Genomic DNA, 14,967 nt, shown 5'->3' with positions numbered 1-14,967 from the left:
ATTGTCGCTCTTTAAAACGACTTTCAAGTTTTTTCATTCTTAACGGAGGAAAAGGCAAGAGCATTTAACGATATAAAATGCAGGATTTGTGGCAGATATTTCCTCATCCGTGACCTCGAGCTGACGTGCCATTTTTGTAACTTTGTTTTTTTCCCCCAGGGCTGTGATTGGCTGAAACCACACACGCCCACATACCTTCAGGTGTAAACAAAGGAGTAAAATACTGCACAGGCCATTGACCTAACGATGCACTTTAAAGCTGAGGTTTCAAAAATGAGGGCTCTGTGGACTCGGAAGATATTTTATTCATCTTATTTTAGCTTTAAATAGATAAATAGAAAGATTATAAATGAAGGTAAAGTAACATTGTACAATCAGGAAATACCAAATTTCAGCCGTGCGCTGAAATAATGCAGTAGTAGTAGTTGTAGTAGTAGTAGTAGTAGTAGTAGTAGTTGTAGTTCCTGCATGTTATATCTTTGAACGCTCTTCACGCCACAGTTCATCGTGTCCAGTTTACATCGATAAAGGCCACACGCTTCTCTCTGGATATTGAAATAGTTGTGGTGTGACGAAGCAGCTCGTGCGTGTTGGACGGCTGTTTAGTGGGAGGGTCGCCGAGACGCGCCTCCGACCCGGACAGACTGACTGTAAACAACGCCTTCTGATGAGCACTACCCTGTTTTGAAACACGCACGTTTGAACGGAGCGCGGCGATGAGCTCAAGCGCACACAGTTAAATTAAAGTGTCCTAAAAGGGCGGGGCAGCTCCCTGGGTCAGTGGTTCTCAAACGTGTAACATCTGTTTGTTTGGGAGTTGCGTTAGCGTTTGGGCGTGGTCTGTACCTGGCTTTTATCTCTCTTTCCCGGTTTAGGCCCGTGTTTGATCCGGTTTTGAGCTTTTGAAATTATTCTAGCTTTGGTCCTGGTTTAGACTTGGTTCAGTTATAGTTTAATACTGGTTTTGTTCTGAAAAAGTACATTCATATTGTGCCTTTTACATGAACGCCTTTAAGTTAAGCCTTCTTTACTCCGGGTTTTAACCTTGTTTGGACTTGTATTAGCTTTGGTTTTGTTCTGAAAATGTACATTCATATTGCGCTTTTTTTTTAAACGCCTTTAAGTTAAGTCTGCCCCGACTTAAGTCCTGGTTTTAACCTTGTTTGGACTTGTTTTAGCTTTGGTTTTCTTCTGAAAAAAACAAAGCTAAAACACCAACGACTTACAGTTTAGCCTCTCCTGTCTTTGGTCCTTTTTTTTAACCTCTTTTGGACTTGTTTTAACCTTGGTTTTGTTCTGAAAAAGTCAATTAATATAATGCTTTTTACACTAACGCCTTTAAATTAAGCCTCTCCTGCATTTAGTCCCGTTTTTAACCTCTTTTGGCCTTGGGTTAGCCGTGAATTATAACGTTTTAGCTCATTTCGGACAATTGTAAAGCCCACAATTTGTACTTGGTGTGAAAAGTTTGAGAACCACTGGTCTGGCCCGACACCCACGCAGCACATACTGCACAGGAAGACCGCTAATAACATGTAACATTGTTCCAGGTGTGAAGAGTCGAGTGGTAATGTCTTGTTAGTGAAGTCCATCAGTAGTTTGTTAGCGACCGGTGGCTAAGGCTAAGTCACCAAATAATCCACGTAATCCCGGCGTTTTGCTCCTCGCGACACAAGAGGTATGAAGTGTGCACGGGGCGTTTCCGGCTGGACCCATGGGGCCCGTGGAGTTCGAGGGCGGGGTCAACGGTGTCACGCGGTGTTGGCCCCCTCCACGTCGCTGTCGTCCGGGGCCCCGGTGTAGATGGGCGCCTTGGTCTGGGCCGGCTCGTATTTGCGCGGCGAGGACCGACCCGAGGCCTCGCTGCTGTTCTGGATGCCGTACAGGAAGTAGATGGCAAAGCCTGGGGACGGAGGAAGTGACATAAGTATCGTGTATGGTTGCACTCAATCGAAGAAGACGAAGCAGGAGAAGAAGAAAAAGAAGAGGAAACCCAAGAAGAAGACCAAGACCAAGACCAAGACCAAGAAGAAGAAGAAGAAGAAGAAGAAGAAGAAACCCAAGACCAAGACCAAGAAGAAGAAGAAGAAGAAACCCAAGAAGAAGGACCCCAAGAAGAAGAAGAAGGACCCCAAGACCAAGACCAAGAAGAAGAAGAAGTAGAAGAAGAAGAAACCCAAGAAGAAGAAGAAGAAGGACCCCAAGACCAAGACCAAGACCAAGAAAAGAAGAAACCCAAGAATAAGAAACCCAAGAAGAAGAAACCCAAGAAGAAGAAACCCAAGAAGAAGAAACCCAAGACCAAAACCAAGAAGAAGAAGAAGTAGAAGAAGAAGAAACCCAAGAAGAAGAAGAAACCCAAGAAGAAGAAGAAGAAGAAGGACCCCAAGACCAAGACCAAGAAAAGAAGAAGAAACCCAAGAAGAAGAAACCCAAGAAGAAGAAACCCAAGACCAAAACCAAGAAGAAGAAGAAGTAACCCAAGAAGAAGAATCCCAAGAAGAAGAAGAAGAAGAAAACCAGGAAGAAGAATCCCAAGAAGAAGAAGAAACCCAATAAAAAGAAAAAGAAAAAGAAAGAAGGAATGCTAAAAATGATTACCGTAAGCATGGCACCAAATAAGTGATTTGGTGCCATGTGAAACAATTTCATGCCTTTTTGATCATTTGGATTGACACATTAGTCTTTTACACGTGGTTAGGGAGATTATTAGATTAGTCGACACTTGTGATTATTCAGGTCATGGTAACAAAATCATAACAATCGTGACAATTTTAGAATTTTTTTTTGTTCAATTTATTTTCCAAAAAAATGAGACGGAAATGTAAAAGAGCTTTTTTTTCTCTGGCTGTTTTTGTCAAATTTAACTTTATTTCGTCTTTCGGGAAGTTAAATTTCGTAAAGTCGGCCACAAACTTGAGGAATAGTAACGTGTTAAGACAACGGGAACGAAAGAAAATTAAAGCTTTCGCCGTTGTTTGATCACAGTCTCAATAATGGCGAATAATCGTTAAATCGTAATGTTTTTCTCGCAATAATCGTAACACTAAAATCTGATATTGTGGCGTGGTTCATAAAGGGTTTGGCAGACCAATTTATTTAAGTCACAGCTTGATATCTTGCCCCCTTTTCACATATTTCTTCTCTCCTCTGGACATGTATTTCTTTGCTTTGCTTTTTTTTCTCCCGTGGTATTTATGAAGACATCTGTAAATCATGTCACTGCCATGAAACGTGCTTTTGTTTCGGGACGAGCTGGAGCCGGTTTTGCGACGCGCTCGATACGGACAAGGTCACGGGGACATGAAAACAAAGCTGAACGTTTCTTACCGATGATCATCCAGACAGTGAAGCGTAGCCATGTTCCCCTGTCCAGCTGCATCATGAGATAAATGTTCACGAAGACGCTGAACAGAGGGAGGATGGGGAGGAGAGGGACCTAAAGGACGAAGAGAAAACGTTATTAAAAACATGTTCCTGTGCGCGTGAACGAGCTCCACGACGACGATGAGCCGGTCCGGCTTTGACGAGCGGAAAACGAGCGGAAACGGCCATGACTTTATCTATTATTGAATTACATTTGATGGTTGAGAACGGTTCCCCTGTGGATTGGTCATTTAAACTAATGATTGCAAACAGTGACCCTCGGGTAATTTAATACAGAGACAATAATGTACAATGTAATATATATAGTACACAGTAATAGCATAGCGCTTTTTTATATTCTATTTTTTTGATTAGCCATTATCACCACAAGACTTTTTTGCCATACGTTTTCACAATTTTCACTTTATTTGAAGCCAAACAACATAAATACAGTGACGTTTATCTTATTTATTTATTTTTAATTATTTTTTTATTGAAAGAATAAACACAGACCAATCAAATTTGTGTGTAAATAAAGATACAGTCCAGTAACATAGTCAAAAAAGAAAAAAAGGAGAAAGAGAAAAAAAAAAAAAACATTTCTTATTTAAATGAGATATTGAAGTAATAAAACAATTAAGCAATTTTCTAACTTGTTCTGTACACTCGAGTCATCCAAAACCCCGGCACTAGACGTATATTGTACTTTTATTACTTTTTTATTTTATCAATTGCTTGCTGCCATTAGATGCATATTTGATTATAGTCTTGTCAAATGTGTTGATGGCAATAAACAATCAACACTAAAACTAGCGTCAAAACTCGTATTGATACTGAAAAAACAAGACGTAAACATGACAAAAGTTGACATTTCCTGAACCGTTTTAGAATAATCTCAATCCATATCAGAATTAGTACGAAACCACACGATGACGTCAATCAATCTATTGTGTTGTGTCAAATTATAGTCTATTACCTAAAAAAAGAGCGTTCTTTAAAAGTGATATCGAAAGTTTTGGAACTTCCAGTATCGTGACAACCCTAATTCCTTAAACGCTCGTCATTTTCTGTTTTGTTTCAACCGTTTTGAGCCACCGTTTCCGAGTATCGTCCCGAGCGTGTCAATAAAGTTTGCATGTTGTGCTCCACAGGTTTATTCACCTTGAAAGTCAGGGCCTCTTTGCTCTGCGGCTGGCGGCAGATGACGATGAAGCAGAGCACGCAGAGCAGCGCCAACAGGATGACGGGCACCAGGACGCCGGCGTGAGCGCTCAGCAACGCGCTCGGGAAATTGGCCAGCAACACGCACAGGACCGTGATGAAAACGGCTGCGGAAGATGATCAAAAAGACACACGTCAATCAATCCGCACTCGTCACAAACACAATGAGGAGGCGACGTGTTAAGGACAAATGCAGTTTTCAGACTTAATTTCAATTGGTAAAATAAATTATTGTAATAGACAAAATAATTTCAAAATAAAATAAAATCAATCAAAATCTGTATTTTTTAATCTGTCATTTATTATTTGTATTTTGTCAATATTTTGTTTGTTAATTAAAGTGCATTTATGTAACTTTGTGTTGCAAAATATGGCATGACATTTATCCATCGCTATGAAAACAAGCAGAGGGCGTCGCCGGGCCAAGTTACAGGTCAGATCTGTGGCGAGGCGATGCAACGCAAACGCAAAAATGCAGTTTCCCTCCAAGGTATTTTTGTTGTTGTTTAATGCCACACAGCGGAACGTTCCAGTGTGTAGGAGCATAGTTTCGAAACAAGACAAATACATTTTCATTGTAATTTACATTTTCTGTCTTCATTGATATTCTTTTTTAATTATTATTATTGATGAATGTGAAACTGTTACTACATCTTATTATTACTGTATGTTTTTTAAATGTATTGCCCGTTTGAGATATGTAACGGCGTGACATTTCCACGGTTAAGAGGACTCCAGGAAGGATGGTCTGATGGCGGTGTGTCTGATGGCGGTGTGTCTGATGGCGGTTTGTCTGATGGCGGTGTGTCTGATGGCGGTGTGTCTGATGGCGGTGTGTCTGATGGCGGTGTGTCTGATGGCGGTGTGTCTGATGGCGGTGTGTCTGATGGCGGTGTGTCTGATGGCGGTGTGTCTGATGGCGGTGTGTCTGATGGCGGTGTGTCTGATGGCGGTGTGTCTGATGGCGGTGTGTCTGATGGCGGTGTGTCTGATGGCGGTTTGTCTGATGGCGGTGTGTCTGATGGCGGTGTGTCTGATGGCGGTGTGTCTGATGGCGGTGTGTCTGATGGCGGTGTGTCTGATGGCGGTGTGTCTGATGGCGGTGTGTCTGATGGCGGTTTGTCTGATGGCGGTTTGTCTGATGGCGGTTTGTCTGATGGCGGTTTGTCTGATGGCGGTGTGTCTGATGGCGGTTTGTCTGATGGCGGTGTGTCTGATGGCGGTGTGTCTGATGGCGGTTTGTCTGATGGCGGTGTGTCTGATGGCGGTGTGTCTGATGGCGGTGTGTCTGATGGCGGTGTGTCTGATGGCGGTGTGTCTGATGGCGGTTTGTCTGATGGCGGTGTGTCTGATGGCGGTGTGTCTGATGGCGGTGTGTCTGATGGCGGTGTGTCTGATGGCGGTGTGTCTGATGGCGGTGTGTCTGATGGCGGTGTGTCTGATGGCGGTGTGTCTGATGGCGGTGTGTCTGATGGCGGTGTGTCTGATGGCGGTGTGTCTGATGGCGGTGTGTCTGATGGCGGTGTGTCTGATGGCGGTGTGTCTGATGGCGGTTGTCTGATGGCGGTGTGTCTGATGGCGGTGTGTCTGATGGCGGTGTGTCTGATGGCGGTGTGTCTGATGGCGGTGTGTCTGATGGCGGTGTGTCTGATGGCGGTGTGTCTGATGGCGGTGTGTCTGATGGCGGCGTGTCTGATGGCGGTTTGTCTGATGGCGGTGTGTCTGATGGCGGTGTGTCTGATGGCGGTGTGTCTGATGGCGGTGTGTCTGATGGCGGTGTGTCTGATGGCGGTGTGTCTGATGGCGGTTTGTCTGATGGCGGTGTGTCTGATGGCGGTGTGTCTGATGGCGACGTGTCTGATGGTGGTTTGTCTGATGGCGTGCGAACACTCACAGATGACGGCCGTGGCGCAGTAGACGATGTTCCCGGAGGTGTGCGTGGGCGTCTTGGAGCTCGGGACGAACAGCAGCTTCAGGGTGAAGGCCTCTTTGAGTGGCCTCTCGTCGGCCTCGTCGGTGCCGTACTCGTCGCTGCTGTCGCCGCCGCCCACCGCCACCTTCTCCCCTCCGACCATCTCCACCAGCTTCTCCATCTGACTGGGCGAGCTCAGTGTGCCCGGCTGGTACCTGGGGGCCGCAGACACTGGGTTTAGTCCTTTACCCAAGCAAACATGTCCCACTGAAAGGCAGACTCTCGTTTACAATGTAGAGGTGAACTATTAGAGGTGAACTAGTAGAGGTGAACTATTAGAGGTGAACTAGTAGAGGTGAACTAGTAGAGGTGAACTATTATAGGTGAACTAGAAGAGGTGAACTAGTAGAGGTGAACTACTAGAGGTGAACTACTAGAGGTAAACTAGTAGAGGTGAACTAGTGGAGGTGAACTACTAGAGGTGAACTACTAGAGGTGAACTAGTAGAGGTGAACTAGTAGAGGTGAACTAGTAGAGGTGAACTAGTTGAGGTGAACTAATAGGGGTGAACTATTAGAGGTAAACTAGTAGAGGTGAACTAGTGGAGGTGAACTACTAGAGATGAACTAGTAGAGGTGAACTAGTTGAGGTGAATTAATAGAGGTGAACTATTAGAGGTGAACTATTAGAGGTGAACTATTAGAGGTAAACTAGTAGAGGTGAACTAGTGGAGGTGAACTACTAGAGATGAACTACTAGAGATGAACTACTAGAGATGAACTACTAGAGGTGAACTACTAGAGGTGAACTACTAGAGGTGAACTAGTTGAGGTGAACTAGTTGAGGTGAACTATTAGAGGTGAACTATTGTAAACTAGTTGAGGTGAACTATTGTAAACTAGTAGAGGTGAACTATTAGAGGTGAACTAGTAGTTGGTTTGAAGAAAGGATGCATCAAATGGATACAAAAACCTCAGATAAAAATAGAGAAACGTGCAGAGTAACCTTTCTAATATATATATATATATATATATATATATATATGCTCTTTGTGGTTAATTTTACTAATAGGAATTATAACTTTATTTTTTATTTTATTTTTACATTTTAGCACATTACTAATGGATTGCTGTAATAATATTGGAGTATCGTTATTGGGATTGCACTAAGGAATAATGACTAAATCAATTAATCAACTAAAAAGGGGGTGTGGCACTGGCAAACACTCTCAAAATTACCTTATTAGCATTACTACCAGTCACTCCAAAAGCAGTCTTTTCCTTTATTTTAAATCTTTGCAAAGCTAGTAATTACAGGACAAAGACAAAGCTCGACAAAGTCATTTCGCTTGTGGCTCAATTAGAGTGTGGATAATGTAGGAGTTAACGTCAGGGCTACATTTAGCATGAGCAGCTAACGTGTCATTGTATATTACGTCATAAGGCGCTGGTACAGCTGGCAGCCCGGTGTAAACGCTCTCTCTTCTTTCTCACACTTATTGTGCTTTATCTCCTATATTTTGTAAATATAGTTAGTATATTTTTTCTATTTTACTGTACGATAGGGACACGCGCTGGAATAGTTTTTTAATTCAACTGTTTTTGACTTTTTTCGGCTGGATTTGAGCGTTTTTCGTTGCGTTCGTTGTGTTGTTGTGACGTGAGCTAGCTCCGAGCGAGCCCACCAGCCCCCCCCCCGCGCCCTCCGGCCGCGCTAAAGTACGGCGTGTCGTCGGTACACGTTTATATACACGTTTATATGAAAGAGGAACTTCACCAACGATCGGGACACGCACTGGAATCGCTTTAAATTAACTTGTTTTGACTTTATTCGGCTGGATTGAGTGTTTTCGTCGTGTCGTTGCGATGTGTCTTGGCTCTGAGTCCCCCGGCTCCGGCCCCGCCCCCCGGCTCCGGCCCCGCCCCCCGGCTCCGGCCCCCCGGCCGGCGCCGTACCGCGTTTCCACAAAGGAGGAACTCATGAAACTGCGGAGAACAGTCGTCTTACCCGGAGATCGCCACGTTATCCCGTCGCAATACTGACCTAACCTAATACTGATGTGCAATTCTGTCGTATGTGCAATTACTGTTGGAATTCATGTGCAATTCATGTGCAATTACTGTGAAATTCATGTGCAATCTATGTGCTGTCGTGACACATATTCATGTGCAATTACTGTCGGGATCACATGCAATGGTATTTATTTATTTATTTGTCTATGGGAGTTTTTATTTATTTATTTATAGGAGATCTTCTACTGAAAGTGTTTTTCAGACTTCCTATATCTGTTCTTCTGTATCTACCTCTGTATCTACCTGCGTTGCACCAATGAAATTTCCCCATGTGGGACAATAAAGGAATATCTTATCTTATCTTATATCAGTCTGATGTCTCACCTGAGGATAAGGACGCAGATGGCGACCAAGGAATAAGCCAAGAGAGTCCCGATGGACATGAGGTCAACCAGAGCGGCCAGGTCGAACAGGAACGCCATCAAAGCTGCAAAAGAAACATACATTTACCGTCTATTTTAGCTCCGTGACGCAACGTAATCCGATCTGAACGCATTTAAATTCACGTAAATGCGGTGGACTCAAACTTTACCTGCGACGACTCCAGAGACGATGGTGGCCAGGAGTGGGGTCTTGGTCCTTTCGTTCATTTGGGACAGCGAGCGAAACAGAAGCCCGTCCTCGGCCATGGCGTAGATCACGCGGGGCATCGGGAACATGGAACCCAACAGGCTGCGCGGACAAAACGCAGTCGCAGTTCACACAAATGTCGATCATTTGTGAGTGTTGTTTTAGGATGAGCAAACATGTAATACCGGTTGCAGAGTATTGTTTATAATAAAAGAAACTCTCAGAATGCTGTAAAAAAGAGCGTCGGTTTCTACTTCCAAGAGAATGAGAAGAGATTTGGACGTCAATTATAACTAAATAAGTAATAATAATAATAATGCCAATTGGGTTTATTCCAGTTTCAGATTTGTTTTGGTTAATGCTTAATCTCACAAGGTCATTTTCCTCATGTGCCACTTCTTTCACTTCAACTTAGAGACGTGTTTTGGCAAATCTCTGTAGAAATTCCAACATGTCTTTTATTGATGATGATTATCTCTGAATTAAACTACCCAACATGCAAAAACAGATTCCCCTTTGTCAGTATAACCAAGCCCTAATTGTGATATATTGTAATCTATTCGACAGTGGGAATAATAAACGTATTTCACATCGTCTTTTGGCCGCTAAACGTTGGCCTTTTTTCTCGCAGTGACCTCGATTCTGGCCGCTCACCTTGTGGACAGGGCGCAGAGGGACCCCACGGCCACGATGTACCGCGCCGGGGCCCATCCCACGTACGAGAAGGCTTCGGGGAGCGGGCTCTGGGTGTTGAGCTGGTAGTACGGCATCATGAGCGTCAGGGCGGCCGAAACGCCAAAGTACGCCACGAAGCAGATGAGCAGCGCGGAGACGATGCCGATGGGGATGGAGCGCATCGGGTTCTTGGCCTCTTCGCCTGAGGACGGACAGAAGAACGGAGCAATCCAGAGAAATTATTTTTAAACGATTGTCTCTTTAGTCTTTGAAATGTGTAAGAAACATTTAGCGGAGAAAATAAGTTTTGTTGAGCCACAATTGCATGAAAATGGCACAGAAACGGTCTAAATTTAGCGTATTTGATAGAGACAAACAGCTGAACAACTGATCGGTTAATTGAAAATAATAATTGGTAGACTAACTCATTAAAGTAAGTAAAATTATCATTAGTTACCGCCCTACAATTACTCTAGTTACAGTCAGTATTTACTGTCTCGTTAGCTGAATGTTTACACAAAACTAATACCGTATCTCATTTCATTCGTTCATGTATTTCCAGTTTATTTATTTCCAGTCAGTCATTCTAGTTACAAAGTGAACATCAATGGTAAAGGTAAATCATTCGTGTATAATTTGTGTCAAAAAGGCCTCACAGTTAATGGTTCACAGCGTCTTGGACACACCTCGGTGTAGTATTTACTATAACTACACACACGCCCTTCTCTGAGCACACCCGGGCGATGAGAAACAAGTGACTAACTGCTCGCCAATGTCTGATCCCGACTGTGCAATGCAAGCTACACCTGTCCGTTTACTATGTATTCAAATACTATTACTACTACTACTACTACTACTAGCACTCTGTGTAAACTAACTGCGGCTTCGGTAATGCAAAACGCCATGATACTCAAGAAGTGTTTTTATATTCGGCTACATTTATAGTTTTAGTTTGTAGAAATAATACAAGAAATGAACGTTGCTCAAATTAGCCAAATACAATTCCTAATTCGTATGCCTTTTTATGAAACAATGAAGCATCAGCTGGTATCAAATGATGCCGATATGTTTAAATACAACTAAAAGAGGAATGTGTCTGATGAAACCTTAATTATTACGTTGAATGTGATGCTTTCCCTTTTCTTATCTTAATGAATTCAAAGAAAAATGGCCTCCAGTGTTAATTTTCCTCAGCGTCAACAATGCGGACTTTTAATCAGCGCCATTGGACTGAACAAAATAGTGACATTTCTTCTTTCAAAGTCTGAACTCTGCTCCAAACCACGCACTTTCCCCGCCAGAGGATCGCTCGTGGACATGACCGAATCTACATCTCGACCGAAACTACATATCGACCGAATCTACATCTCGACCGAATCTACATCTCGACCGAATCTACATCTCGACCGAAACGCGGTTAATTGCTCGAGCTCGAATAAACACTCACTGGTGGTCGCGATGCAGTCGAAGCCCACAAAGGCGTAGAAGCAGGTGGCGGCCCCGGAGAGGACTCCAGTCATGCCGAACGGAGCAAAACCGCCCTCGCCAAACTCCTTTTCGACTCTGGACGAGAGGACACGCACTCATGAGAAAGGCACAAAGGCACAAAGGCGACACGAAGCTCCGCACTGTGCTGCTCGGACACTCACTTGATGGTGCCGTTGGTGGCGTTCCTGAAGCCGATGTAGTCGTCCACGGTGAGGCTCCAGTTGGCTGTGTCGCCCTTCACGAACCCAGAGATGATGACGAAGCCCAGCACCACCAGGTTGATGCCCGTGAAGATTTTGTTGACCAGCGCAGACTCGCTCACACCAAACGCGAGGAGGCCTGCCACGAAGAGACGAATACGAAATGAACGGGACTGGTTTATGTCAGCAGAAAAACACACATTTACCGCAACATTTTTCAGCAAAAATAATACTTTAATTGATTTTTTTACAAACACGAGTCTATTGATAACGCATGTGTTCATAAAGTAGATTCTTCAAAATGTGTTTATTTCTTCACTTTTATTATTGCCTGTAATGACAACAGCATTTTTTTTTCTATTTCTTTAATGCTTTTTCCTCTCTCAAATTTATTTTTTGGCCAGTATTTTCTTCTTCTTGAACAAGAATTTTTTACAACAATTTACCCGATACAAAAAGGCAGTATGTTCACATTGACTTATGTATCAGTATCACATTTAATTACAATTTTTAAATCTATATAATTATCCACAAGAGATGAGAGATGAACCAGAAAATGGATAACATCGCAATTGTGTTTTTGAGATGCAAAATTAGAATACTACGTGAATACAATCATTAAAACTCCAAAAGAGACAGAAACGCTTAGTATAATCTCCAAAACGAGGGTATAAAGTGATATTTCAGGTCTTTTGTGGTTAATTTTACGGTCCAGTCACATTTCGTGCAAGACTTGAAGACATTTCCGAGCACATTTTAGCACATTTCTGATTCTCAATATAGTCACAATAATGCAAGACATTCACTTAAGCCAATATCAGCCACCCAAGTGATATAACATTGAAGTATACAAGACCAATGTAAAGGGTAAATGGCATAAATGCGATGCTTTGAGTCTTGATTTGGCCATACTGAGTGTTCGTCTGAAGAAGCAGTGGGATAAAAGCAGCGTTCCGGCACGGACACAAAGACCCAGTGAAACGTGGGTGGTTCGGTCTCCATCACACTGCCCAATACTACCACGTTTACAACAGAACGCGCTCAGCCGAACACATTATGTAAGTGTAAAGGACAAGGCGCTAATGTGCACGCGGCCGTCTTTCAATTAGCATAACTCTACATGCAAATGCGTGGCCGCGTCAGAAACACCAGAGGAGAACGTTAGACGCACCGAGGAAGAGTAAAGGAAGGCATTTGTAGAATGTTTCTCTCTATTGTTTTTGTTTGTTTGTTTGTCCGTTACCCGGGGGATTTCCTAAGCATATGGCGTGCTGTCACTCTTGTTTGCTTGCGTCTTTATGAAAAGCCTTCTGGGCCAAGTGTGATATATAATGTGTGAAATGAATACTATATATTACATGTCACCTTCAGTCATCGCCTTGAGTAAATAAACATCTGCTGCTATTTAAAACAGCTTGTAATAATTGTAAGTATTAATTACGTTTGGAAAATTCAGAAATCAGTCTAGTGGCTTCTCATAAGAATTTCAACAAGACTTTCAGCGTGTCACGGTATGTAGTCAACGGCAACACCTGGAGTCAAGTATTATGTACGAAACGTCAGGTTGTGAGGAATCTGAACGTGGGAGGGTCAAAGATTACGGTAAGTTATTTTGTGCTTATGCTGTGGTTTCTCACCCGTAAGCAGCAGGACCAGGATGAGGGCGAACAGGTCCGGGTACTCGGCCAGGACCTTTCCCGGGACCTTCATGGTCATCGAGGCCCTGAAGAAGTCAGAGATCTTCTGCTCCACCAGGTTATCAAAGGTGGAGCTCCAGGCCCGCGCCACGCTGGCCGTACCTGCAGAAAGACCCACTCATGTTAAACTATTTCAGTGTTTAGTAAAGGCCTATTACCATCAAGCGTAAGAATAGATGTATTTTTTGGGTCACTAGAGTGTCTTTTGGAGAACAGTATACATTTTGTTTTATTTGAATTCAAGAATAATTTTAAATGAACAGTTGAGAAAATCCTCTTGCATATTTTGAATCACTTGTGCACAAGAAGGTGCCTTAGAATACAGAACTGCATCATCTGAATACAAGTGGATTCAACTGTGTTTTAGATTATGCCCATTATGATTATTGAGTTTTTAAAAATTGTAAATAACAGCGGTCCCAGGACAGAGCCTTGAGGAACACCTTTATTAAGGTAAGAAAATTCAGATTGAAAGCCATCAGCAGAAACAGTTTGAGAATCCAGTGATCCACTGAATCAAAGGCTTTTGACAAATCAACAAAAACAGCAGCACATTCTTCATGTCCAATGCAATAGCAATATAATTTATAACTTTGGAAGCAGCTGTGATAGTACTATGCCCTGGGCTAAATCCAGACAGATTTAAATTGTATTTGGTAAAGAAAGCACGGACCTGGTTACTTATTTGCTTCTCTAAGCGTTTTGCTAGGCAGGATAGTTTTAAGATTGGACTGTCCTACTTTGCATAAGGGTGTAGCATACAACTGCAGAAAGAGTGACCGAATGCTCACCTATGACGTATGAGAGGATGAGGTTCCAGCCCGTGATGAAGGCCCATATCTCCCCCACTGTCACGTAGCTGTACATATAGGCCGAGCCCGTCTTGGGGACGCGCGCTCCGAACTCCGCGTAGCACAGTCCGGCCAGCATGGAGGACAGCGCGGCGATGAGGAAACACAGGACTATCGCGGGCCCCGCCTTCTCCCGGGCCACCTCTCCGGCCAGGACGTAGACCCCGGCCCCCAGAGTGGCCCCGACCCCGAGCGCGATGAGGTCTAGCGTGGACAGGCATCGGGCGAAGCGGGTCTCTTCTCCGGAGCAGTCCAGAGCCCGCCGACGGAGGAGAGACTTGCCGAATGCAGACAGCTTGCTCACCATGTTTGCTGCGACTGAGTGGGTTTTGAAGCGGTGTTGTTGTTGTCGTTTCTTTTTTTTTTTTAAAGAGAGGCGCGTGGGTGTGTGATTGACACGACTCGGACTGGACGAAGAGAGCGCTGGAGGCAGATGGTGGAGGTAAACTAGGCACCAGTTTGATAGGGGGTGCTTTGTCGTGGGCGTTGCAGACTCAGACGGACAGGAAGTAGCAGCTGTGTGGTCAGAGAGTTTCTTTGCAGCAGATTAAACCTGTGAAGAAACAACAAAACAAGAGTTCAAAGATAGAACAAGATCGCACATTACAGCACAGCACTTACAAGATTACGCAGCCAGGAATTTGATAAAAACAAGTTGAAATAGGTTTGACGACAATGTTTTGAGTATAATTTGTGTTTTTTGGACATTTAAAGTGCAATTTCATTATCTAACTTGCATATTGTGGCTGAAATTTAAATACAGTTTAACCAGTGCCAGAAATAGCTCAAAACAAAGTTGTTATTTGTAAGTCACAACTTATTTTCTGCATGCCTTTATCCTAGTTATCATAGTTCATTTCACTATCATTTGTTTGTTTGTGTTGCGCCATATCATCGAAGCAAATTCCTCAAATG

At 43.4% G+C, this 14,967-nt stretch overlaps 2 protein-coding genes across 2 annotated transcripts in view; both read right to left on the bottom strand.

The window, feature by feature from the left end:
• snx12 (sorting nexin 12) overlaps positions 1-14,967 on the bottom strand; it is a 69,994-nt gene that overhangs the window by 28,724 nt on the left and 26,303 nt on the right. The window lies entirely within an intron of this gene.
• On the bottom strand, positions 1,265-14,605 carry slc7a3a (solute carrier family 7 member 3a). The gene is made up of 11 exons (XM_072445722.1): positions 13,993-14,605; positions 13,142-13,303; positions 11,466-11,643; positions 11,264-11,379; positions 9,796-10,018; positions 9,104-9,243; positions 8,896-8,998; positions 6,482-6,714; positions 4,528-4,694; positions 3,331-3,439; positions 1,265-1,903 (listed from the first exon to the last, which is right to left on the bottom strand). The coding sequence occupies exons 1-11, from the start codon at positions 14,357-14,359 to the stop codon at positions 1,752-1,754; spliced, it is 1,950 nt and encodes a 649-aa protein (XP_072301823.1). The 5' UTR covers positions 14,360-14,605; the 3' UTR covers positions 1,265-1,751.

This window comes from Eucyclogobius newberryi, unplaced genomic scaffold, assembly GCF_026437365.1.
Source record: "Eucyclogobius newberryi isolate DKJ021-1_F unplaced genomic scaffold, fEucNew1.0.hap1 SCAF_15, whole genome shotgun sequence".
Taxonomy (NCBI): domain Eukaryota; kingdom Metazoa; phylum Chordata; class Actinopteri; order Gobiiformes; family Gobiidae; genus Eucyclogobius; species Eucyclogobius newberryi.
The sequence above is the reverse complement of the archived record's forward strand: the minus strand, read 5'-3'. Positions and strand labels throughout refer to the sequence as shown.

Coding starts and splice junctions, on each gene's coding strand:
- slc7a3a (XM_072445722.1), bottom strand. CDS start 14,359: ATGGTGAGCAAGCTGTCTGCATTCGGCAAGTCTCTCCTCCGTCGGCGG. Junction 11,644..13,141: donor CCTGGTCCTGCTGCTTACGG/GTGAGAAACCAC, acceptor TCTTCGTGGCAG/GCCTCCTCGCGTTTGGTGTG. Junction 10,019..11,263: donor CGACTGCATCGCGACCACCA/GTGAGTGTTTAT, acceptor GTCCGTCCTCAG/GCGAAGAGGCCAAGAACCCG.